Raw genomic sequence first — 25,478 nt, 5'->3', positions numbered from 1 at the left:
CAGGCGCTTCCTGTCTGAGCGGCGGGGCCGGGCCCTGCAGGCAGGGCTGCCTCTAGGTTTTTTGCTGCCCCAAGCAAAAAAATTTTTGGCTGCCCCTGGAAATGTGCCGCCCCAAGCATGTGCTTGCTTTGCTGGTGCCTAGAGCAGGTCCTGTCAGAGGCTAATGGACGGAATATTACAACTGCATGGGTAGAATGCAGCGCTATGCTGCTACGATCAATTGAAAATGGTTTTCGGTCCCATGCCTTATGGCATCATTTCCCACACATAGTGCAAATAGCAGTCCATTACACAAAGAAAAGCAGGCCATCATCAATAGCTAGGCTGTGTAGCAGGAAGAGGCCCTGAAACATAAGTCCTTGTAGCAGAGGCCTGGTGTGAGTCCTGAGGCCTGGGCTAAAGTGGTCAAAACTTCGCAGCTATAAAACAAAGTTAAGTTGTGAGCAAGGCGCAGGCCCGGCTTAGAGAATCTGGCAAGTACAGGGCTGATATTGCAGAAACACACATTCCTATGTAGTGCTAGGCACAAGAACATATATGCAAACTAGGGCTGTCAATTAATCGCAGTTAACTCAAGTGATTAACTCAAAAATTTAATTGTGATTAAAAAAATTAATTGTGATTAATCACACTTGTAACAATAGAATACCAATTGAAAATTATTAAATAATTTTGGATGTTTTTCTACTTTTTCAATATTGATTTCTATTACAACACAGAATACAAAGTGCACAGTGCTGATTTTATATTATTATTTTTGATTACAAATATATGAGTTGAAAAATTATAAACAATTTCAGTTCACCTGATACAAGTATGGAAGTGCAAACTGTAAAAATGATAAACAAAAGAAACTGTATTTTTCAATTCACCTCATAAAAGTACTGAAATACAATTTCTTTATCATGAAAGTGTAATTTACAAATGCGGATCTTTTTGGTTACATAACTGCACTCAAAAACAAAACAGTGTAAAATTTTAGAGCCTACAAGTCCACTCCATCCTACTTCTTATTCTGCCAATTGCTAAGACAAACAAGTTTGTTTACATTGACGGGAGATAGTGCTGCCTGCTTCTTATTTACAATGTCACCTGAAAGTGAAAACAGGCATTCACATGGCACTTTTGTTGCCAGCTTTGCAAGGTATTTACATGCCAGACATGCTGAACATTCATATGCCCCTTCATGCTTCTGCCACCAATCCAGAGGACATGCGTCCATGCTGATGATGCTTGTTAAAAAAATAATCCATCAATTAAATTTGTGACTGAACTCTTGGGTGGAGAATTGTATGTCTTCTGCTCTGTTTTACCCACGTTCTACATATATTTCATGTTATAGCAGTCTCGGATGATGACCCATCACATATTTGTTCTAAGGACACTTTCACAGCAGATTTGACAAAACACAAAGAAGGTACCGATGTGAGATTTCCAAAAATTGCTACAGCACTTGACCCAAGGTTTAAGAATCTGAAGTGCCGTCCAAAATCTGAGAGGGATGATGTGTGAAGAAAGCTTTTTGAAGTCTTAAAAGAGCAACACTCTGATGTGGAAACTACAGAACTGTTGCTGGCACCCAGTGCCAGAGGCGAGCAACAGTGGGGCGGGGGCGGTGTGCTACCCGGTGTGCTTCACCCAGTAATCACAACAGGGTGGAGAAACAGAAAAGTTTATTTGAAGCTTCAAAGAAGGTACAGGGAGAATAGAATCTCAAATCCTGCACACAAAGCAGGAAGTTACACAGGCTTTTATACATCCTTTCTTCAGCATACTTATCCAATAGCAAGCTGCCCTAAGTATCCATATAGCCAGCCAATCCAGTTACCAGCTAGTTCCCTTGTTTTCTGTACCAGCTGTTAAACCATACATAAAGCTGCTTTATTTAGCATTGTTCTTCCATATCTGCCCTGTTTGGCCTTGTTTAGTTTCAGGCAGTCTGACTCTGCAACATATTGTTGCAGATCCTCAGCATAACTGATGCAAGTGCCTTCAGGCGGGGGGGCCAAGGACACTTGGGCCTAGTGCGAGGGGGCTTTATCGACACTCGTGGTCTTCCATCCCCTCGAGTTACCTAGTGGCCATGCCCCAGTGTCCCCAACTACAGAACCCCAACTACCAAAAACGAAAATGAACCTTCTGCTGGTGGCATCTGACTCAGGTGATGAAAATGAACATGAATCAGTCTGCACTGCTTTGGATCATTATCAAGCAGAACCCATGATCAGCATGGAAGCATGTCCTCTGGAATGGTGGTTGAAGCATGAAGGGACATATGAATCTTTAGCACATCTGGCATATAAATATCTTGCAGTGACATCTACAACAATGCTATGTGAACGCCTGTCTTCATTGTCAGGTGACATTGTAAACAAGAAGCAGGCAGCATTATCTCCTGCAAATTGTAACCAACCTTTCATGTCTGAGTGATTGGCTGACCAAGAAGTAGGACTGAATGGACTTGTAGGCTCTAAAGTTTTACATTGTTTTGTTTTTGAGTGCATTTTTTAATATAATTCTGCATTTGTAACTTCAACTTTCATGATAAAGAGATTGCACTACAGTACTTGTATAAGATGAATTGAAAAATACATTTTTTTTGTTTTTACAGTGCAAATATTTGTAATAAAAATAAATATAAAGTGAGCACTGTACATTTTGTATTCTGTATTGTAATTGAAATTAATATATTTGAAAATGTAGTAAACATCAAAAATATTTAAAATAAATGGTATTCTATTGTTGTTTAACAGCACAATTAATAACATGATTAATCACAATTATTATTTTAAAATTCCTTGACAGCCCTAATGCAAACACATTCCAGAAAGTTGGTAACAGAACACCTCAATACCAAAAACATTCCCCAAAAATAACAGGAACATGCTGACCCATCTTAAGAGATAAGGTCAGGATGACAGCATAATGGATAGAGATGTTTTGATGGAACCAACTTTTACAAGGTAATGGACGGCCCCTGGATGTGTCAATGCGTGGCACCCCAATACATCAGAAGGTGGCACCCTGATACATCAGGAGTAATACATAACTTGTTTGTATCTGTGTATAAAGATCTATATCATAGGCAATGTCTTTGGCAGAGGGGAGAATAGAAAGTCTCGCCATTCACTGAGGCAGTCCATTGCCACGGGCATACATGTGTACCTCTAACCATTGAGCTGCGGCATTAGCACCTTGCCTCTGGCCATAAACCTGACCAAGTACCTTCGCTGAAAACTGAGTCTGTGGATTTACTGGGCAGTTCAATTGGAGCCTGCTGCGTGGGCTATCTGGCCAGAGTCAGTACAGCCGGCAGAAAGAACAAACGCACACAGCCAAACATCTGTCAACACGCTGAACAGTTTGGAATACTCAGTTTGCCCTGACAATCTGAATCCCTGTTATCAGCTAATCATTTCTTCACTCCTGGAGAGGTTCTCAAGCTGAAGTTCTCTAGGGTCTATTTTCTGCTTTTCCCACTGCTCACAGAGTCCAGGGAATTCTACGGGAGTCCTGGCCAACCTGACAATTCATGGGGAGTGTTCAGGGGAATCATAAAGGTAGCTGTTCAGCACACTGACACTCAGACATGTGAGATTCAGACGCTGATTCTCAGGGCTCTGCCTTCCTGTCACCGTAAGGAGATTTCCTCTCTCTGCTGAGCAGGATTTTGGTGAGTTGCCTGTTTCTGCATTAAAGTTAGTGCTGAGGGCTCAGGAAGAGTTCCAGTGTTCATGTCAAGAACCATTTGAGCAGGAATTCATTAGCGTGGCGACTTGAACTCTTTAATATTGTGAGAAACTCTAAGGGATTTACCTGGTAAAATTGGAACTACAAATGTATTGGAAACAGTTTAGACAAATATTTGTTTTTAAGGTCTGTTCCTTGTCTCTTATTGTGTCCTTCTATCTGTCTCAGTAGCTTCCTTTTGCGGGGGGGAGGGAGGGAGGCTGTGTGGTTTTTCCTCTGGTTTGCTCAAATTTTCCAATTCAGGAACTTCACTGCCTCTGCAGTGGGTATCTGTGGTACCAGAGGGTTCACAACCAGAATGGGCCCCACACTGGCCAGATTCTGCTCTCACATTCTGCCTTCAGTGGCTCACTCCAGATTAACACTGCCCTCCCTGAGAGCAAAATCAGGGCCACTATGTTTTGAAATCCCGGTCTCAGAACACCACATAAATTAGGAATAAGAACTAGGAGTACTTGTGGCACCTTAGAGACTGACAAATTTATTTGGGCATAAGCTTTTGTGGGCTAGAACCCACTTCATCAGATGCATAGAGTGGAACATACAGTAGGAATAGATAGATAGATAGATAGAACATGAAAAGGTGGAGATGGTTGCCATACCAACTTTAAATGGCTAATTAATTAAGGTGCTATTGTCAGGAGAAAAAAAAAACTTTTGTAGTGATAATCAGGATGGCCTATTTCAAACAGCTGACAAGAAGGTGTGAGTAACAGTAGGGGGAAAATTAGCATGGGGAAATAGTTTCAGTTTATGTAATGACCCATCCACTCCCAGTCTCTATTCAAGCCTAATTTAATGGTATCCAGTTTGCAAATTAATTCCAGTTCAGCAGTTTCTCATTGGAGTCTGTTTTTGAAGGGTTTTTTTTTGCACAATTGCCACTTCTAAGTCTGTTACTGAGTGACCAGAAAGACTGAAGTGTTCTCCTATGGGTTTTTGAATGTTATGATTCCTGATGTCTGATTTGTGTCCATTTATTCTTTTACGTAGAGACTGTCCAGTTTGGCCAATGTACATGGCAGAAAGGCATTACTGGCACATGATGGTATATATCACATAGGTAGATGTGCAGATGAATGAGCCTCTGATGGCATGGCTGATGTGATTAGGCCCTATGATGGTGTCCCCTGAATAGATATGTGGACAGAGTTGGCAAAGGGTTTTGTTGCAAAGATAGGTTCCTGGGTTAGTGTTTTTGTTGTGTGGTGTGTGGTTGCTGGTGAGTATTTGCTTCAGGTTGGGGGGCTGTCTGTAGGCAAGGACTGGTCTGTCTCCCAAGATCTGTGAGAGTGATGGGTCGTCCTTCAGAATAGGTTGTAGATCCTTGATGATGCGTTGGAGAGGTTTTAGTTGGGGGATGAAGGTGACGGCTAGTGGCGTTCTTTTACTTTCTTTGTTGGGCCTGTCCTGTAGCAGGTGACTTCTGGGTACCCTTCTGGCTCTGTCAATCTGTTTCTTCACTTTGGCAGGTGGGTATTGTAGTTTTAAGAATGCTTGATAGAGATTTTGTAAGTATTTGTCTCTGTCTGAGGGATTGGGGCAAATGGGGTTGTATCTTACAGCTTGGCTGTAGGCAATGGATCGTGTGGTGTGTCCTTGATGGAAGCTGGAGATATGTAGGTAGGAAAACAGTCAGCAGGTTTCCGGTATAGGGTGGTGTTTATGTGACCATCGCTTATTAGCACTGTAGTGTCCAGGAAGTGGATTGCTTGTGTGGATTGGTCCAGGCTGAGGTTGATAGTGGGGGTTTCCTTCACACTCTTTCAGCACCATAACAGAACAGCGCTCTCTGTAGCAGCACCCAAAGCCATGATTTTCACAACTGGGAGCTGAAATTTAAACACTAAGGGTGACATTTTGGTCCCATTGAGTTCAATGGCAAAACTTCCAACACAGCCAGGAGTTCTCACTAAATCCACATGTAGGGACATAACAAAATGGGCTCATTTACACCGGCTATGCGCCTTCAACTGGAGTCATCCCATGACCTATAGGGATGGGTGAGCTCATTTAGACGAAAGAAGAACTTACAGGAGAGATACTGAAATCTCAGACTCACAGGCTAAGATTTTCAGAACAATCAGGATAATTTTTTTGTGCGGGGAGAGGGGTCTGCTCTCTCTGTGCCCCAGCATCTCTGGATCTGGAGAGGATGAGAAGCACCAAAAGGCAGTAAAAATAAAAGCATATTTCTGGTTTAGAGGAAACCATGTGGTGTTGGAAATCTCCCTGGGGGAGGTCCAGGAACACACAGTGTGTGTGTGTGGTGGGGGGGAGGCGGGGACATGCAGTATCCAGATCACAGTGGCGCAGAGTCCTGAAGCCAGGTGAAATAGGGAATGTACATCCTGCCTAATGCACAGATCAAAGAGGCGTGACGAGGCATCCTGACGTGGAGGAGGTGTCTCAGACTGAAATGTAACATGGACCACACTGTAACAGGTTGTCTCTGACCCCAACTGGACCATCCCTCCTCCCATGAGTAATCCCGCTACAGCCTCGTAGCAATGTCAGCCATTGCCAACACAGAAAAGCAGCTTGAGGAATGTCTGGGTTTCCAATGGGCTGCAATACTTTAAAGGTTTGTATCATTTTGAGGAAGAGTTACTCACACTAGCTCCTTTTAGTCTCCTTGTCCTCTCTCCCTCCCACTGGGTCTGTCCCTCTCTCCTTCCCGGCACAGGCTGAGCTGGTGTTCCCTTCACCACCAGAAAGACAGTTCAGGCTGATCTCCCCCTTTTCCCTAGGGCAGACAGACACTGAGTTTAACCTAGTCTGAGGAGATATTTCTGTGAGCTGTCACTGTGGGGTCTAGCACCAGGTTTTGGTCCTGGGTGAAGGGTATCACTTTGTGACAAGCCTGGATGTTCTGGGTGTGGGCGATGTACATGGAGAATTGGCCAGCACTGTGGGTTGTGGGGCAGGGTGTACACAGAGAATTGGACAGTGCTGCGGGTTTTTGGGGCAGGCAGGGGTGTACAGGGACAGGCGGACAGTGCTGGGGATTGTGGTGGCACGGAGAAGGGTGTACACAGACAGGCAGGCAGTGCTGCTGAAAGTAAAATTTTCTTTGTGATTCTTGGTCCTAGGACAGTGCTGGGTCCTTTCCTGGCCCCGAGTGCATTTCGAGAGGTCTACTGTGACCCAGACTTTAAACTTGGGATGCTCTGGGATTATTCGCTAGTCAGCTCTGTTAGTCATTAATGGTGAGGCTCATTGTCATAAACATACAGCTAAGGGCAGCCTAAAATCCCTCCTTTACCTGTAAGGGGTTCAGAAGCTCAAATAACCTGGTTGACACCTGACCAAAAAGACCAATAAGGAAAGAAGATACTTTCAAATCTGTAGGGGGAGGTTTTTGTTTGTACTCTCTTTGTTGTTCTCTCTCGGACAGAGACCAGGGTAGGAAAAAAATATCTCCTACTGAAATGATACATCTAAAGTTACAGAAATTTTAATTAATAGCAAGGAAATGCATCAGATTATCTTTTGTTTTAGCTTGTGAATTTTTCCTATGCTAAGAGGGAGTTTTATTCCTGTTTTTTGTAACTTTGAAGCTAAGCCTTGTTAGGCGATGGCCAAGGATGTTTGGTGAGGTGCAAGCTATGCCCGTTTTATACCATCCGTGACTTTAACCGCTAGGACGCACTGTCCCTTCGCGGCGGGCAGCCCGGGCTAGGCTGACGGATGCCCCAAGGTCCTAAACACCTGTGACTTTAACTGCTAGAGCTCAGAGCTCCTTCGCAGTGGGCAGTCAACACTGACTGACAGGTGCCCCAATGGCAGCACTAAGAGCCTCTCCACACCCGTGACTTTAATTGCTAGAGCTCAGAGCTCCTTCGCAGTGGGCAGTCAGGATTGACTGACAGGTGCCCCAAGAGTTTGCCCCGTGGAGATGGCACAACTCAACGCTAGGCTCTTAGTACTCTCACCTAATGGCCAGGCTTTATAGCCAAAACGGCTGAGGTTCTTTAATTGTGTTGGCTGCTTTACAGTAAACCAGAGAAACAAGTCAGGCTTATGCACAAATGGTTACCAAAATTTATTAAACTAGATTCTAATCATGTGGTTACAAAATTGCTAGTGCCTACTTATTTAAATGTAGAGATGTTACACACACAAACAAGTTACAAAACTGAAGCCACAATCCCAAAGAAAGAAAACAAAGTATAGAGCTCTATTTCAAAATATGTGTACACTAAAGGTAGGAGATCAGGTGTGGGTGCTTCTTACCCTCCTTGCATCTCTCGATTCCAGCGGTGCCAAGCCAGGATCGGTCACTCAATTCCGCGGAAAGATGAATAAGGGACAAGGCTTAGGGACCCTCTTAGCTGCAGAAGCCTTGGGAGGCTGTCACTTATCTGACCAGCAGATAGATAGTGAAAAGCACACAAAAATCATGGTGCTGTAGGTCCCATACTTATACCTCTGTACTCCTTTATTCTCTTTCTCCTTTCTTATGCCAAATTGGGGCTGGTCTGTCTGGGCGACGCCAGCTCTCGCAAGAGTAGTTTACACTTGCAAGGGAGAGAAACAATAAGTTTCGACTACTGGACATTCCTTTTATTAGGGTAAATATTTTCCCACCTAGGATGTTGGGGTGTGTGCATCACGCTATTTAGTAGGGGCTAAGAGCCATGTCTGTCACAGCTTCTCTGTCTGCTGTGAGCCTAATCGTTGTATATGTTCCCAGAGGCACATTGTAGCAGCACACCTGTGCTTCTCACAGCTTCAAAGGCTGTGCTGGAATTTATGTTAAGTGCCCTGTTGTTTTGGCTCCCTTGTGTTCCCAGCAATGCTGGTCTGAGGGGGGGGGGGGCTGGCTGTCTGCCTACAAGCCTAGAGGGGAATCCTCTGTGTTTTAAATCTTTCTATTTGCCCTGTAAAGTTACCTTCCATCCTGATTTTACAGGTGTCATTCTTTTACTTTAAAAAATAAAATAAAATTCTTCTTTTAAGAACCTGATTGATTTTCAGGGCCCTTAAGACAAAGGGTCTGGTCTGTGCTCACTTTGTAACTAATTGGTTAGTATATTATTCTCAAGCCTCTCCAGGAAAGGGGGTGAATGGGTTTGGGGGGATATTTTGGTGGAGATAGGGTTCCAAGTGGCCTCTCCTTGAATGTCTGTTTAAATCACTTGGTGGTGGCAGCAATACCGTCCAAGGACAAGGAAAGAATTTGAGCCTTGGGGAAGTTTTTAACCTAAGCTGCTGGAATATAAGCTTAGGGGGTCTTTCATGAGGGTCCCCAGATCTTTACCCCAGAGTTCAGAGTCGGGAGGGAAAGTTGACAGTTGTACATTAATCCTCAGTGTGGAGATTTTATGGGGTAAACTCATTATTTTTCTCACCTAAAGCTTTCATCCATTCAGTGCCTCACGGGATCCTCAACCTCATGAAATACACACCTAGTGTAACATTTCCAAGGTGCTGCAGTCACATGAGTATTTCTTCCCATAGGGCTAATTTCAACATGGTCATGAATAGAAAAAATGCCTTCAGTAAGCTCAGGCAAAATACCTCCATTTGACTCATGGAGACATGTTTGTAGATTTCAACGTCAGAAGGGACCATTGTGATCATCCAGTCTGTATAACAGAGGCCTGAGTTTTTCCCCAAAATTATTCCTACAGCAGATCTTTTAAGAAACATCCATCTTGATTTAAAAATTATCAGTGATGAGGAATCCGCCAAGACCCTTGGTAAATTTGTTCCAATAGTTACTCTCATTAAAAATATATGCCTTATTTTTAGTAAGAATTTCTTTAACTTCAACTTCCAGCCATTGGATCCTGTTACACCTCTGTATGCGAGGCCGAAAAAGACTATTATTAAATATTTGTTCCCCTTGTAGGTACTTATCGACTGTTCTCAAGTCACCCCTTAACCATCTTTGTTAAACTAAATAGATTGGGATCTTTGAGTCTATCACTATAGGGCAGGCTTTCTAATCTTTTACTAATTCCTGTGATTCTTCTCTGAACCCTCTGCAGTGTATCAATATCCATTTTAAATCATGGACACTAGAACTGGACATGGGATTCCAGCAGTAGTCGCACCAATGCCAAATAAAGAGGTAAAATAACTTCTCTACCTCTCCTTGACATTCCCATGGTTATCATCCAAGGATCACATTGGCTCTTTTGGACACATGGTCACACTGGGACCTCATGTTTAGCGAGTTATCCCATAATGCTCCCAAATCTTCTTCAGAATCCCACAATAGTTCACCATCATGTTAGCATCACCTATATTCTTTATTCCTATATGTAGATATCTACCTAGCTATCTTAGACACATATTGTTTGCTTCACCCCAGTTTACCAGTGAATCCTGATGGCTCTGAATCAGTGACGTGTCCTCTTCATTATTTACAATCCACCAATGTTTGTGTCATCTGCAAATTTCTTCGATATTCAGGCATGAGAACAGTTAGCCGCTGAGTTGCTGATACATCTCTGCTTACACGTCAGTTATCACCTGTAACTTATGTCTCAGACAAAGCTGGGTGCCTCCAAGAAAGTGTCTCCCCAAAAGAAACAAGGGAAGTAACAGAGGTGCAGGCCTGTAGCCCTAAATACCAAGGCCCTTGTGCCACTAGTGCCCATTTTGTTGAGCACAAAGCCATAGCCCAACATGATTATGTCCGTTTCTATGGGGAAAACTTGTATCCTTTCCAACATAGGAATTGGATCAGAGCTGTGGTCTGTTTAGTCCAGTGTCCTCTCTCTGACAATGACAGCCCCAGGTGTTGTAGAAGAAGGTGTAAGAAACCCAGCAGTGGGTGGATGGGGGGGATGACCTAACCATCCTGAGCGTGTCACTCTAATGCCTAACAGCTAGAGATTGACTTGTGACCTGAAACACGTGAGCTGTGTAACTGGATAGTTGCACTATCCATATAAATGTCCAAACCCTTATTGATTCTTACGTAGCTCATGGCCTCAACTACATCTTCTGGCAATGAGTTCCTCAGTCTAATTAGGCACTGAGTGAAGAAAGCATTCTTTTTTTATCTGTTTTAAATTTGCCAGGTTTCAGTTTAATTGAATGTCGATTTGATCCTGTGCTATGAGATGGGGAGCACACATTCTCGATCTATTCTTTACCAGTCACTATTTTATAGATTTTTCTCATGTCCCCTCTTGTTTATCTCCTTTGCAAGTTAACAATCCCAGTCTTTTCAACCTCTCTCTGTACGAGGGTGTCCTTGATCCTTCCTGTTGCCCTTGCCTGAACCCCTGTAGTTGTGCAATATCCTGTTTTTAGAAGGGTACCCAGTGCTACATCAGTGCTGACTAATCTCAGGGCATTGTATTTTCTGAATGATTCCCCATCCCAATCCTCCTGCATCCCAATGTTTTGCTTAGTTTCTGTCCATGCTTGCACTTTGAGCAGGGTTTCTCTGAGCTATGTATCATGATGCCCAGATCCCTGTCCTGAGTTCAAACAGTTAAATTAGAATCTTGTAAGGTGTTTGAGGAGTTCAATTTTTCCCTCCAATGGGCATTCACATTGCAGTTTTTGACATGAAAGGTCATCTGCCGTCATGTTGCCCATTCACCTGCCTTGGTTATTTCCTTCTGAGGACTTCTCTGGACTTACCTATGACCTAAATAATCTGGTGCCATATGCCAGTGTTGCCATCTCACTGCTCACCCCCATTTCTAGATTGGTAATAACTATAAAATATTTACCGTACTATTTGTTATAAAGCCTGTAACCCCCCCTCACTGTGCTTCTCTCCTTTCACAGGCACCTTGAGCATTTCTGAGCCCTATCACCGCATTGACCACCTGATGGGAGTTTTCAACCTGACCCCCTCTGACCCTTCAACATTCATCCTAATGGGCATCCCTGGCCTGGAAGCTGCCCATGTCTGGATTTCCATCCCTTTCTCTACGTTCTACGTTATCGGCCTCTTGGGAAATTTCATGGTTCTGTTTGTTGTGAGCAAAGAGCAGACTCTGCACAAGCCGATGTACCTGCTGCTCTGCCTGCTGGCACTCACAGAAATTGGCACGTCTACCTCCGTTGTGCTGAAGGCACTGTGTATATTTTGGTTGAATTTGAAAGTTATTACTCTGAGTGGGTGTCTGACCCAGATGTTCTTCTTTCATGCGGGTACTGTGATGCACTCAGCCATCCTTGTGACAATGGCCTTTGATCGCTATGTTGCCATATGTAACCCTCTGAGATATGCCACCATCCTCACTAACACACGAATAGCTAAGCTAGGGCTCGTGGGTTTGATAAGAGCTGTTCTCTTCGTTCTGCCCCTACCCCTGCTCCTGAGCAGGCTCCCATTCTGTGCCAACCACATTATCCCCCATACGTACTGCGACCACATGGCTGTGGCAAAGATGTCATGTGGGGACATCACAGTGAACAGGATGTATGGCTTGGTGATACCATTTGTAGTCAACGTGTTAGACCTGACACTCATTGCCCTCTCCTACAGTCTGATCATCAGGGCTGTCCTCAGAATCCCATCCAAGAAAGCCCACCAGAAAGCCCTCAACACCTGCACAGCCCACATATGTGTGATGCTGATGTCTTATCCTTCGTTCTTCTTCTCCACTCTGACACACCGGTTTGGTCAAGGCATCGTTCCCCATGTTCACATCATCTTGGCCAACCTCTATTTCCTCCTCCCAACCATGCTGAACCCTATCATTTATGGGGTCAAAAACAAAGAGCTTCTTGAGAAAGTGGGCAAATACACCTGCAGAATGTGCTCGCCTGGTGGCCACTGACTTAAATCTGAGTGACAAAAGGGGGAAAGGATACTTTCTCGTCAATCAAGGGCGCTCTGTCCCAGTTTGACTGAGCTCAGCATTGTGGAAGTTCACAGTCTGAGAAGCTCCTGAAACCTAATATCACTCCATTACCACGCACTTCTCTCTCCGGTTCTGAGTTCTCTCTCTCTTACCATCACCTGATCTCTTTCAGCATCACCCATCAGTCCCCAACTCTGCACACCCTGTCACTCGGCCTTTCCAAGACTTCCAGACCACCAGAAGATACTTCAGCTTGCTGAAGCCAGGTGGCTTTCCATTAGACCCTTTGTGAACAGCTTTCTTGATCAGTTTGATGAACTGAAGCTATGCTTTCTGACAGCCAAAGACAAAGAAAGCAACTACAATGCTGAACTTCTTTATCATATGTACAGTGATCTGGTGAGCAAAATTTGCCTCATTTTCCTTCATCCAATATTTCAGGAAGCCTGGAGGGTAAACCAAATGTTTTTTTGTTGGAAAGTGCAAATATAGGAAAACTGCTACAGGAATTGAGGACATTCTACTAGAGCTTTTCGGTGAGAGTTGTGAAACTGTGTTTTTGAGAACTGGACTGTGTTACCCTGTATTTGAGAGGTGCGTATCTCAGAAAGTGATCAAGCCAATTGCAACCATATGATGTGCATTCAGCCATTATGAATTAATAAAATAGAACATTATATAGTTTAGGGTTAATTGGAAAGCAGGCTTTTAGATGCAAGGTCAAAATCTAGCTGGCAGTTTCTGCTCATCAGAATGGGAGGAGTGGACAGACAAATAAATAAGTGAGAATGAAATCAGATAAGTGGATGAAAGCCTTGAGTCAAGAAGCCTCTGATATTGGAAGTTTATTGAAAGTTAGGAAAAGTGATGGTTGAGTAGGGGTCACTATGACCTATGTGTTTTGTAGAAGTTATAAAAGATTAGCTAATAAAGTGTACTTTGGAGCAGTCCTCTGAAGCCATCTTGAGAGACCTTTTTCCTGACACACTTTCTCCCCGGCTAGTGAACAACTGGCCACTGCAAACATGCTGTTAATTACTCAATACTGTTCCAGATGTTAGGTAAATATCTGGGATGTTCAAGACTTATTCCTTATGTCTGCGTGTGCTTAAATCTAATAAACTGCAGTGTTAGACAAGAAGAAGCTTACTTGCATATAATCCTTGATCAGACAGAATTGCTTTGTTCCCATTGATTTATTCCTGACACCGCCTGGAGTAAAATAGTTAAGTTGCCCATACTGGGGTTCTGAAAACCCTGGGTAGGAGACTGCTGTGTTAAACTACAATATCGCCTTGGAGTCAGATAACTTATGATTTTGCACAATCAATTTTTGAGTTACTTTTAGTTGGAACGTTCAAAACACACACTAAAAGAAAAGGAGTACTTGTGGCACCTTAGTCTCTAAGGTGCCACAAGGACTCCTTTTCTTTTTGCGAATACAGACTAACACGGCTGCTACTCTAAAACACACACTGACCAGTCCCATTGTCCAAGATATCAAAAGTAGGTTTCAAGATTTCATGTTGGAGTTTGTGAAACAGATGAAACAGAGATTGCCACGAAATGTCCAGGTGATTGAATCGCTTGTAGTACTAAGTCCCTAGATAGGCTGATATGTCATTTACCTTGAAGGCTGTACTCAGAAAGGGACATGAATATGGTGAGAGGGCAGATGCTTGGGAGAAGGGTCCTGCCACCTAAAGCCTGAGGGCATTTGTCCTCTGCCAGAGCAAGTGTCTGATCTGCAGTATCACTGCCGCAAAACCGGGGCCTGGGCAGGGGGGGCTGGGAAGTGAGAGGAACAGGCTGCAAACTCTCCTTAGGCCCCAGAGACAGCTGTTTGTAGTGTCCCCATGCCCACTGAGCGATGTTCCTTGTTTCCTTCAATCTTTCCCATTTTTTCATTATTTTTCTTACAGTTCATGTTTAATAAATTATATTTGGTTTGAACTTAATGTAGTGATCAGTGGGTCAGGGTAGCGTCCATTGCGAAGAGAGTACCCAGGAGTGGGGACACCCTAGCCCCTGTCCCAAGTGACCACAATGAGACTCGGGGTTCAGCCTCCCAGGAATCCTGGGCCCAGTCATGTTGCCGACACAGGACAGTGCCACACAGGAAAGTGGAAGGGGAGTCCTTGAGGCCAGGCAGGCCTCTGGGTAAAGGGAGTTGGAGAGAGGGACTCAGACTCCTTGGTTTGCCAATTCCCCTTGGGTAATACAGAAGACAGGAAAGTTCCCCACAATAGTTCCCCATTTACATTAGGGAGCTGTGACAAACTGATGGGTTCGATTTTAATGACCTGTAAAGAGATGTGTAAGTTGTGAAATCTTCACATAAATGATAAAAGTTGAAAGGTGTAACTTTGGGGAGCGCACATTCTGTGTAAGGCGGATGTAACACCATTGCAAGAGACGGCTTCCCAGAGACTGGTATCAGATAAAACCCTTTCCCTGTACTATTTTATTATGGGGTTCGAGCAGTAACCGGACATTGTTTATTTGGCCTCTTGAACATATTTCATTACAAATGAAAGCTTGGTCAAACAATTGACTACACAATTGATCAACAATCAGTAGGAATCACTCCTTCCTCTCAGATTCAGTATTCAGACCCAATGAAGGCACCCATGGAAATAATTCTCCTGAGCAAAAATGCCATTGAAGTTTACGAGCCTTCAGCATTAAATAAATTAATGGAAAATTTTAGTTTTGTTTTTTTCATTGTGCTCCAAAGAATGATTCTGGAAATGGTAAATGCTGTTTCAAAACTACTACAATCCGAAGACACAGACCTATACGAAGCAGCAGGATTACTTCCCAAAGCCACTGAAACTGTAGCTTCATTTCAAATTGAGTTCAAAGAAGCCAAACGTTCAGCAAATAAATTATCAGAAAAATGGGGAAGAAAAATCAAGTCTGAAGAGAAGTGCTTGAGGAAGGCAAAAAGGCAGGAGAGCAGCTCATTTTGTGGCAGACCAGGGAGGAGAGCAGACCTGTTACTGGCAGCTCCAGGGGAGGTGAGCTGAGGGAAGGCCGAATCACCTCAGATTATTCAGTCTCTACGTAAAAGAATAAATGGACACAAATCAGATGTCAAGAATTATAACATTCATAAACCAGTCGGAGAACACTTCAATCTCTCTGGTCACGCAATCACAGACATGAAGGTCGCTATCTTACAACAAAAAAACTTCAAATCCAGACTCCAGCGAGAAACTGCTGAATTGGAATTCATTTGCAAATTGGATACTATTAATTTAGGCTTAAATAGAGACTGGGAGTGGCTAAGTCATTATGCAAGGTAGCCTATTTCCCCTTGTTTTTTCCTACCCCCCCCCAGACGTTGTGATTAAACTTGGATTTATGCTGGAAATGGCCCACCTTGATTATCATGCACATTGTAGGGAGAGTGGTCACTTTGGATGGGCTATTACCAGCAGGAGAGTGAGTTTGTGTGGGGGGGGGGCGGAGGGTGAGAAAACCTGGATTTGTGCTGGAAATGGCCCAACTTGATGATCACTTTAGATAAGCTATTACCAGCAGGAGAGTGGGGTGGGAGGAGGTATTGTTTCATGGTCTCTGTGTATATAATGTCTTCCGCAGTTTCCACAGTATGCATCCGATGAAGTGAGCTGTAGCTCACGAAAGCTCATGCTCAAATAAATTGGTTAGTCTCTAAGGTGCCACAAGTACTCCTTTTCTTTTTGCGAATACAGACTAACACGGCTGTTACTCTGAAACCTATGTTATTGGAATAGAACCCCTAGATACTGAACCCGGCCCTTGTTGCTGCCAACTCTGATGGGCAGAAGGGTTACATAAGATATGAGAGTATCAAAAAGTCAAACCCAAAATTCGATCTCAGGCTGACAAAGAAGTCTATATACTAACATCTCCTGGCTAAACTCCGCAAACTTGTGAGTGTCTTGCACTCTGCTTTCAGCGGGTTACTCCATATTAACACTGGCCTCCCTGAGGGAAAATCAGGGCCCCTGTGTTTTGGAATCCCCATCTTTCATGCCCGGTCTCAGAAAACCACATAAAATGGGGGTTTCCTTCAGATGCTTTCAGTGTCCTACAAAATAGTGCTCTCAGTAGCAGGACCCAAAGCCATGATTTTCGCAGTTTGGAGCAGAAAGTTAAACACTAAGGGTGAAATCTTGGTCCCATTGAGATCAATGGCAAAACTCCCAACAAGGACAGGATTTCACCCTAAATCCACATGTAGGGGCTTAAATATATGGCCTGATTTACTCCGACCGCGAGCCTCCAGTGACTTCAACTGGAGTCGTCTTGTGGCCCCTAAGGATGGGTGAGCTCGTTTGGAGCAAAGAAGAACTGACAGGAGAGTTACAGAAATCTCAGGCTCACAGGCTTAAAGCTTCAGAACAAATAGGATAACAATTTTTTTGCAAGGGGAAGGAGGGCTCTGCTCTCTCCGTGCCCCTGCATCAGTGGGTCTGGAGAAGACGAGAAGCACCAAAAGGCAGTAAAAATAGAAGCATGCTTCTGGCTTAGAGGAAACCAGGCGGTGTTTGAAATCTCACTGTGGGAGGTCCAGGAATGCACAGTGTGTGTGTCTGTGGCGGTGAGGGGAACAGCGGGACATGCAGTATCCAGATCACAGTGGCACAGAGTCTGGAAATTGAGTGAAATAGGGAATGAACATCCTGACTAATGCACAGACCAAAGAGGTGTAATGAGGCCTCCTTGGGCAGGGGGGTGTCTCAGACTGTAACATAACCTGGACCACAATGGAGCAGATGGTTTCTAATACCATCCCTCATCAGGACCATCCCTCCTCCCATGAGCAATCCCACTGCACTCTCATGGCAACATGAGCAATTGCCAAAATGGAAAAGCAGCTTCAGGAAGTTTTGTCCAGGTTTCTAACGGGCTGCAATACGTTAAAGATTTGTGTCGTTTTGTGCAAGAGTTACTGACATTGGCTCCTTTTAGTCTCCACATCCTCTCTCCCTCACCCGGAGTCTGTTTCTCTCTCCTTCCCTGCACAGGCAGAGCTGATGCTGGGGTTTCATTTGCCCCCAGAAAGGCAGTTCAGGCTGATCTCCTCGCTTCCCCTTTGCAGGCAGGAACCTGGTTTTGGTCCTGGGTGAGAGGTATCACTGCGGGGCAGGGCTGGAAGTTGAGGTGGTGGGGGACCTGCATGGACAAGTGGCCAGCACTGGGGAGTGTGAGGCATGTGTGGGATGTATACAGGCAGATGGACAGTGCTTTGGGTTGTGGGGGTAGGAGGGAGTGAGGTGTACACAGAGAAGCGGGCAGTGCTGATGGTTATGGGGGCAGGCACGGGGTGTACAGGAATAGGTGAGCAACACTGCTGAAATTAATTTTTTCTTTTGATTGTTTCCTGGCCCTGACTGTGTTTGGGGGGGTGTCTCAAGGTCTCTTTGCCTTGGGAAGCCACAGAACTGCAGCCCTTGTGTCACAATTTGTACTCAGTTTTTGTTTCCACTTGTTGTTGTTGTTGTGTAACTTCAGGCATTTCAATAGTATAAGGTGTGACACTGCACCGCATATTCTTCACACTGGTATTATTATGATATGATGACAGCATAATTATGGTACATTTTATGTGAGAGGGGTCATGTAAGATGGCACATGGAGGGAGGGGCGAAACGGGAAATAAATTCATACTGGCCAGAGTTTGGACCAGGGCAGGATGCTACAGCTCTGAGGTCCTAAGTGAGGGAGCTGGTGGTTATTTTGACTGTAGCCTCTCTATGGTTGGTTCATGCAATGGCTGATCAGACAGCCTGCATGTGTGAATGCTGGTGGAGGTGTATAATGACGAGTGGGTCTGCAGCTTGTCCCAGCAGCACACTGAGAGAGGGAGCCCACGCTGGTGAGTCTGAAGGCTCAGTGTAACTCCAGTTCCAGCTGGCAACCCGGGGGAGACCTGTCACACTTTGCTCCTCAGCTGCTTCAATCTCCCATCATTCTATGAGTCCCTGTCCGTACTCTCCTTCCCCTTCCAGGCTGCCCAATTCCAACAGCGTCCTGCTTGCCAGTGTCTTCTCCGTGCTCTCCAGTCATCCGTGGATCCTGCAATGTCTGAGCCACCCCACGCTTCCAAAAACTCTTTCACTGCAGGGGGTGAGGTGCCTCCCATCACACTGGCATGCTTGGTTTGGGGGTAATTAGAGACTGTGTCTCACTGGTGAGAAATCTCACTAGGGCAAATGCCAAGGCAGGCACCTGTGAGGCTTCTCTGGTTATACCCATACACACCACATGGTGCTTCAAGGACAGCTACACAGGAACAACTTGCAAGCTAAGTTTGCACATTATATAATGAGAGTGGGCAACTGTGGGACATGTGAGGGCCTAGATCAATACAGCTGTCACATGCAGGAACCACTGAAGCTGACTGAAACAGAGAGCCACTGGGACACAGACATTAAACAGAGGATTCTCTGGGACCATTTGCTAGCCAGATCTGTTTGTCATTAATGGTGAGAGTTGTACATTCATTCCTCAATGCGGAGATTTCAGGGCTGAAGTCATTATTTTTCTCACCTAAAATGTTCATCCATGCAGTGTCTCACGGAATCCTTCAGCCTCACGAAATATATATCTAGTGTAACATTTCCAAGGAGACGCAGTCACTTGAGAATTTCTCCCTGTGAGGCTAAATTCAACATTGTCATGAATAGAAAAAGTGCCTCCAGTAAACGCATGTACAAGCTTGGAGGCAAAATGAGGACTCCCCGGGACATGTTCATAGATTCCAAGGCCAGAAGGGTCTGTAGTGATCATCTGGTCTGAATAACACAGGCCTAAGAATTTCCCCCAAAATATTTCGACACAAGATCCATTAGAGAAACATCCAACAATGATTTAAAAATTCTCAGTGATGAAGGATCTGCCAAGACCCTTGGTAAATTTTTCCAGTAGTTAATTATTATTGTTATAAAATGTAAACCTTATTTCCAGTCAGAATTTCTTTAACTTCATTGTATCCTGTTACACCTCTGTGTGCTAGGCTGAAAGGACTATTATTAAGTATCGGTTCCCCATGTAGGTACTTACAGACTGTTTTCAAGTCACCCCTTACCTATCTTTATTAAACTAAATAGACTGAGATCTTTAAGTCTATCACTATAAGGCAGGTTTTCTAATCTTTTAATAATTCTTGTGATTTTTCTCTGAACCATCTTCAGTGTATCAACATCCATCTTTAATCGTGGACATCAGAACTGGAGACAGGATTCCAGCAGCAGTCACACCAGTGCCAAATAGAAAGGTAAAATAACTTCTCTACCTCTCCTTGAGATTCCTCTGGCTATCATCCAGGGTCACACTGGGAGATCATGTTTAGCTAATTATCCCTGCACACCCCCATATCTTGTTCAGATACATTAAACTTCCCACAATAGTCCCACATCCTGTAAACATCACCCACAATCTTTGTTCCTATATATAGATATCTACATGGCCATATTAGAATACATCTTGTTTGCTTCATCCCAGTTTATCAAACAATCCAGATTGCTCTGAATAAGTGACCTGTCCTTTTCATTATTTACAATCCCCCAATCGTTGTGTCATTTGAAAACTTCATCAATATTCAGGCATGAGAAGGGTGAGCAGCTGAATTGCTGATACCTGTCTCTGCTTACACTTGTCAGTTAACACCTGCAACTTATCTGTTAGACAAAGCTGGGTGCCTGCAAGACAGTAACAGAGGTGCAGGCCTGTAGCCCTAAATACCAAGACCCATTTTGCCCCTAGTGCCTATTCTGTTGAGCACAAAGTCATAGCCCAACACAGGAATTGCATCGTGGATCAGACCTATGGTCCATCTAGTCCCGTGTCCTCTCTCTGACAGTGACAGCCCCAGGTGCTGCCATAGAAGGTGTAAAAAAACAAGCAGTGGGTTGATGGGGGGATGAAATTAACACCATGAGGGTGTCACCCTAATTTTTAACAGCTAGAGATTGACTTGTGCCCTGAAACACTTCAGCGTGTAGGCTTTCCAAAACTTTTTGTGTGTGACTACTGTGACTGGATAGTCTTACTGTCTATGTAAATGTCCAAACCCTTTCTGATTCTTGATTACATCATGGCCTCAGCTACCTCTTGAGGCAATGAGTTCCTCAGTCTAATAAGGCATCAAATGAAGAAAGCACTCTTTTTTAATCTATTTTGAATTCTCCACCTTTCAGTTTAATTGAATGTCCTCTTGATCTTGAGGTAGGAGACAGGGAGAACACATTTCCTATCTACTCACTACCAGTCAAAAATTTATAGACATTTCTCATGTCCCCTCTAATTTATCTCCTTTCTAAGGTAACAGTTCCAGTCTTTTCAACCTGTTCCATATGAGAGTTTCCCTGGGCCCTTGATCATTCTCGTTGCCCTTCCCGGAGCTCCTTCTAGTTCTGCAATATCCTGTGTGCCCAGTACTACACAGAGGAATCCAGAGGAGGGAGAAATATTGACTGACTGATCTCATGGCATTGTATTTTCTGTATGATTTCCCAATCCACTCCTCCTGGATCCCAATGATTTGGTTTATTTCTGTCCATGATTGAACTTTGAGCAGGGTTTCACAGAGCTGTGTACCATGACGCCCAGGTCACTGTCCTGAGTTCATAAAGTTAAATTGGAAACTTTAAGGTCTATGAGGATTTCAAGCTTTTCCCTCCAGGGGGCAGACACGTTGCAGTTATTGACATGGGCTCCCTCTGAAGATTTCTCTGGACTTGACTTTGAACTAAATAATGTGGTGCCATCTGTAAATATTGCCATCTCACCTCCTTTCCTAGATTTTTAATAACTATAAAACATTTACCACAATATTTGTTATAAAGCGTGTAACCGACTTGCTCTGCTTCTCTCCCTTCAAAGGCACATAGAGCATTTCTGAGCCCGATCAAAGAATCGACTACCTCATGGCAGTTTTCAACCTCACCCCCTCTGACCCTTCAACATCCATCCTAACAGGCATCCCTGGCTTGGAAGCCGCCCACGCCTGGATTTCCATCCCTTTCTCTACATTCTACATTGTTGGCCTGTTGGGAAATTTCATGGTTTTGTTTGTTGTAGGAAAAGAGCAGACCCTGCACAAGCCAATGTACCTGCTACTCTGCATGCTGGCGCTCACAGACATTGGCACGTCTACCTCTGTTGTGCCAAAGGTACTGTGTATATTTTGGTTTAATTTGAAAGATATTACTGTGAATGGCTGCCTCACCCAGACATTCTTCCTTCACGGAGTTTCTATGATGCACTCAGCCGTCCTCGTGACAATGGCCTTCGATCGTTACATTGCCATATGTAACCCTCTGAGATATGCCACCATCCTCACCAACACACGAATAGCTAAGCTAGGGCTCATGGGTTTGATGAGAGCTGTTTTCTTCATCCTGCCCCTGCCCATGCTCCTGAGCAGGCTGCCATTCTGTGTGAACCGCATTATCCCCCACACATACTGTGACCACATGGCTGTGGTGAAGATATCGTGTGGGGACATCACAGTCAACAATATGTATGGCTTGGTGATGGCATTTCTAGTCATTGGGTTAGACCTGACCCTCATTGCCCTGTCCTACAGTCTGATCATGAGGGCTGTCCTCAGAATCTCCTCTAAGAAAGTCAACCAAAAAGCACTCAACACCTGCACAGCCCACATCTGTGTGATTCTGATGTCTTATCCTCCCTTACTCTTCTCCACTCTGACACACCGGTTCGGTCAGAGTATCGCTCCCCATATTCACATCATCTTGGCCAACCTCTATTTCCTCCTCCCCCCCATGCTCAACCCTATCATTTATGCGGTGAAAACCGAAGAGCTTCGTGACAAAGTGGGCAAATACACATGCAGAATATGGTTGCCTGGAGGCCACTGACTTTAAACCTGCATGACAAGAGAGGAAAAGAATATCTCCTCATTAATCAAGGGTGCTCTGTCCCAGTTTGGGTGAGCTCTGTATTGTGGAAGTTCACAGCCTGAGAACTTCACACCAATCATCTTATCATTCCATCACCAAGAATTGCTCTCTCCATTGCTGAGTTCCCCCTCCCTGACCATCACCTGATCCCTTTCAGTGTCACCTATCAGCCCCCATCTCCACACACGCTGGCCTTTCTGTGGTTTCCAGACCACCAGAATATTTATCAGCTTTCTGAAGCAAGGTGGCTTTCCATTAGACCCTGCGTGTACAGGGTTCTTGATCAGTTTAATGAAACAAAGCTACACTTTCTGAGAGACAAAGACAAAGAAAACAACTACAATGCTGAACTTCTTTATCATATGTACAGTGATTTGGAGAGCAAAATTTACTTATTTTTTCTACTTGCAATCCTTCAGAAAATCTGGAAGATAAACCAGGTAATTCAGTTGGAAAGTTTTAATATGGGAAAGTTGCAGCAGGAATTAAGGACATTGTACTAGAGCTTATTGGTGAGAGTCATGAAACTGTGTGTTTTTGAGAACTGGACTGTGTTACACTGGATTTGAAGGGTGTTTATCCTAGAATGTGATCAAGCCAATTGCAACTATATGATGTACATTCAGTCACTATGAATTAATAAAATAAAACACCACATAATTAAGGGTTAATTGGAAAGCAGGCTTTTAGATGCAAGGTCAAAATCTAGCTGGCAGTTTCTGGTAATCATAATGAGAGGAGTGGACAAACAAATAAATACGTGCGAATGAAAGAATATAAATGGATGATAACCTTGAGTCTAGATGCCTCGGATATTACAAGTTTATTGAAAGTTAGGAAAACTGGTGATCCAGTAGGGGTCACTATGACCTATGTGTTTTGTAGAAATTATACAAAATTAGCTAATACAGTGTAATTTGGAGCAGTCCTCCGAAGCCATCTTGAGAGATATTTTTCCAGACACTCTTTATCCCTGGTGGGAGAGCAACTGGCCACTGCGAACCCTCTCTTAATTACTCTATACCGTTCCAGCTGTTAGGTAAATATCTGGGATGTTCTAGACCTACTGCTTATGTCTGTGTGTGCTTAAATCTAATAAATTGCAGTGTTAGACAAGAGCATGCTTACTTGGATTTATTCCTTGATCAGACAGAATTGCTGTGTTCCAATTGATTTATTCCTGACACCACCTGAAGTGAAATAATTAAGGTGCCCCTGTCGCGGGTTCTGAAATACCCGGGTACCAGACTGCTGTGATAAACTATGACAACACTTTGGAGTGCAATAACTTACCACTGTATGCAGTCAATTTTTAAGTCACTTTTAGTGGGAACTTTCAAAATACACAGTAAGCATTCCAGTTCTCAAAGATGTCAAAAGTAGGTGTTGTCATGGAAAAATTAACCATGCATTGTGTTTGGATCAGAACAAACCTGAGGTCCCTTTATTCAAGCATGGGCATACAGGGAGAGTCAGCCAGAGCTGCTCTGCCAAATACAGAAAATACAGGAGCTTATATTGCTGAAAACCACAATTTGTCAAACCCACTTCCTTCAACAGCATTTTCCTTATTTGGCATATAGTGCAAGCTTTAACAGTAGCTTTGCCTGACTTGAAGTTTTGCAAAAACAAGCTTTTTCTGCTATTGACAGGTGTTTTCTTTGCAGTTAATGTTTTTTGTTTTTTTTAACTTCTAGTGGTTATGGTTACATTTCTTAAGCTGTGCTGTTTTGCAATTGCCCCTTAATGGAATTTTCCACGCTTTCTTCTTATGCTTCATATACACAGTTAGCTTGACCAAAATTTTAGGCCTACTTGAGAAGCTTAGGCCTACTTGGGTCCTCCACATTCCCTACTTCTGGTGCCTTTTTTGACACCACTAATTGGGCCTAAACTTCTATAGCCATGAGCTTGTTAAGTTTCTTCTTTTTTTTCTTTTGGTTTATTTTGCCCGAACTGTTTTATATGTTTCATTTACAATCATTAGAGCCACCTGCTTCCTTGCGCCGAGCTTGGCAGGTCCAGGGCTGGACAGGCAATGATAAATACATCTATTACAGCAACAATAACATAACCCTATGCTAGACAGCAGTAAAAGCAACAACATTCCCATGGTAATAGTATGATGTGGTTGGGATTGGTGTATAGCTTTAGTCACAAAACACAACACATTAGCCTGGTTACACAAAGTAGACATTCTATAGGCAGTATAAAAGGCATTTTTTCAGCTTGATATATATTTTGGAGCATTTAAATTTGCCCCTGTAATTTGGAAATTTTCTGAACCTTTGGTAGGATTGAAAGCAAGTTTTGGAATCGGTCAGGTACTAAAGCAGTCCAGTTAAAGGGTATCTGGAACCTAAGGGCTAATTGTAGAGTTTTATCCGCAGGCCAGTAAATGATATGATTGCCTGCGGCTGTGGTGAGATAAAAGTGTATGTCATTTAAGCTAGTGGTCTTAACGTGCACACAGCTATTATTAGCTTGGAAAAGTAGATGTCCTGTCAGGGTAGTCCCATGTCCCATACCCTCCCAACAAATGTTGTTGTGAACCGTGACAACCTCTCCTGGTTTTAGTTTATGTACATACTGAAGTTGAGGGGGTTCTAATGACCAGAGTGTCCATTTGCTTCCAGTCCTTCCCCAAATGCCGGGCGTTATTTCAGGAGCACTGACTACAAATTGGTTGGGCATACCAGGTAGTTCAAGTTTCCAAATGTCTTGGTGAATTATCCAATCCCACATGCATTCTCCCCACGGACCCGGCAGGATTCAGTAGGTGGGAGCCCATACCCCTCCGACCGGCCCGTATGCTTGGAAGGAGCACTGTGAAAGTTTGCATTTCCACTCAGAAAATCTCCAAGTATGTCTCCATGGCCACAGATTAGATGGCACTCCTGAGGTATTTGTAAGGGCAGTAGGCCAAGCCTGATGTTCAAGATCCCTCTGAATGGCCGTGACCTGGTCATTTAGAAAATCCTGAACCTCTGAACAAGCCTGATCCCACTGCAATGCCTTTCCAGAG

General features: G+C 43.9%; 2 protein-coding genes across 2 annotated transcripts; both read left to right on the top strand.

Annotated features, from left to right (window-relative positions):
- Positions 1 to 9,751: 9,751 nt before the first annotated feature.
- LOC141980468 (olfactory receptor 52E2-like) lies at positions 9,752 to 12,509 on the top strand. Its single transcript, XM_074941719.1, has 2 exons — positions 9,752 to 9,829; positions 11,509 to 12,509. Exon 2 carries the CDS (start codon positions 11,553 to 11,555, stop codon positions 12,507 to 12,509), a length of 957 nt encoding a protein of 318 aa, XP_074797820.1. The 5' UTR covers positions 9,752 to 9,829; positions 11,509 to 11,552.
- Positions 12,510 to 19,725: 7,216 nt separating this feature from the next.
- On the top strand, positions 19,726 to 22,411 carry LOC141980459 (olfactory receptor 52P1-like). The gene is made up of 2 exons (XM_074941709.1): positions 19,726 to 19,803; positions 21,411 to 22,411. Exon 2 carries the CDS (start codon positions 21,455 to 21,457, stop codon positions 22,409 to 22,411), a length of 957 nt encoding a protein of 318 aa, XP_074797810.1. The 5' UTR covers positions 19,726 to 19,803; positions 21,411 to 21,454.
- The last annotated feature ends 3,067 nt before the right edge of the window (positions 22,412 to 25,478 follow it).

The sequence above is a fragment of the Natator depressus genome, chromosome 1 (genome assembly GCF_965152275.1).
Source record: "Natator depressus isolate rNatDep1 chromosome 1, rNatDep2.hap1, whole genome shotgun sequence".
Lineage (NCBI taxonomy): Eukaryota > Metazoa > Chordata > Testudines > Cheloniidae > Natator > Natator depressus.
Note: the sequence above shows the minus strand (reverse complement) of the source record. Positions and strands in the feature narration are given on the sequence as shown.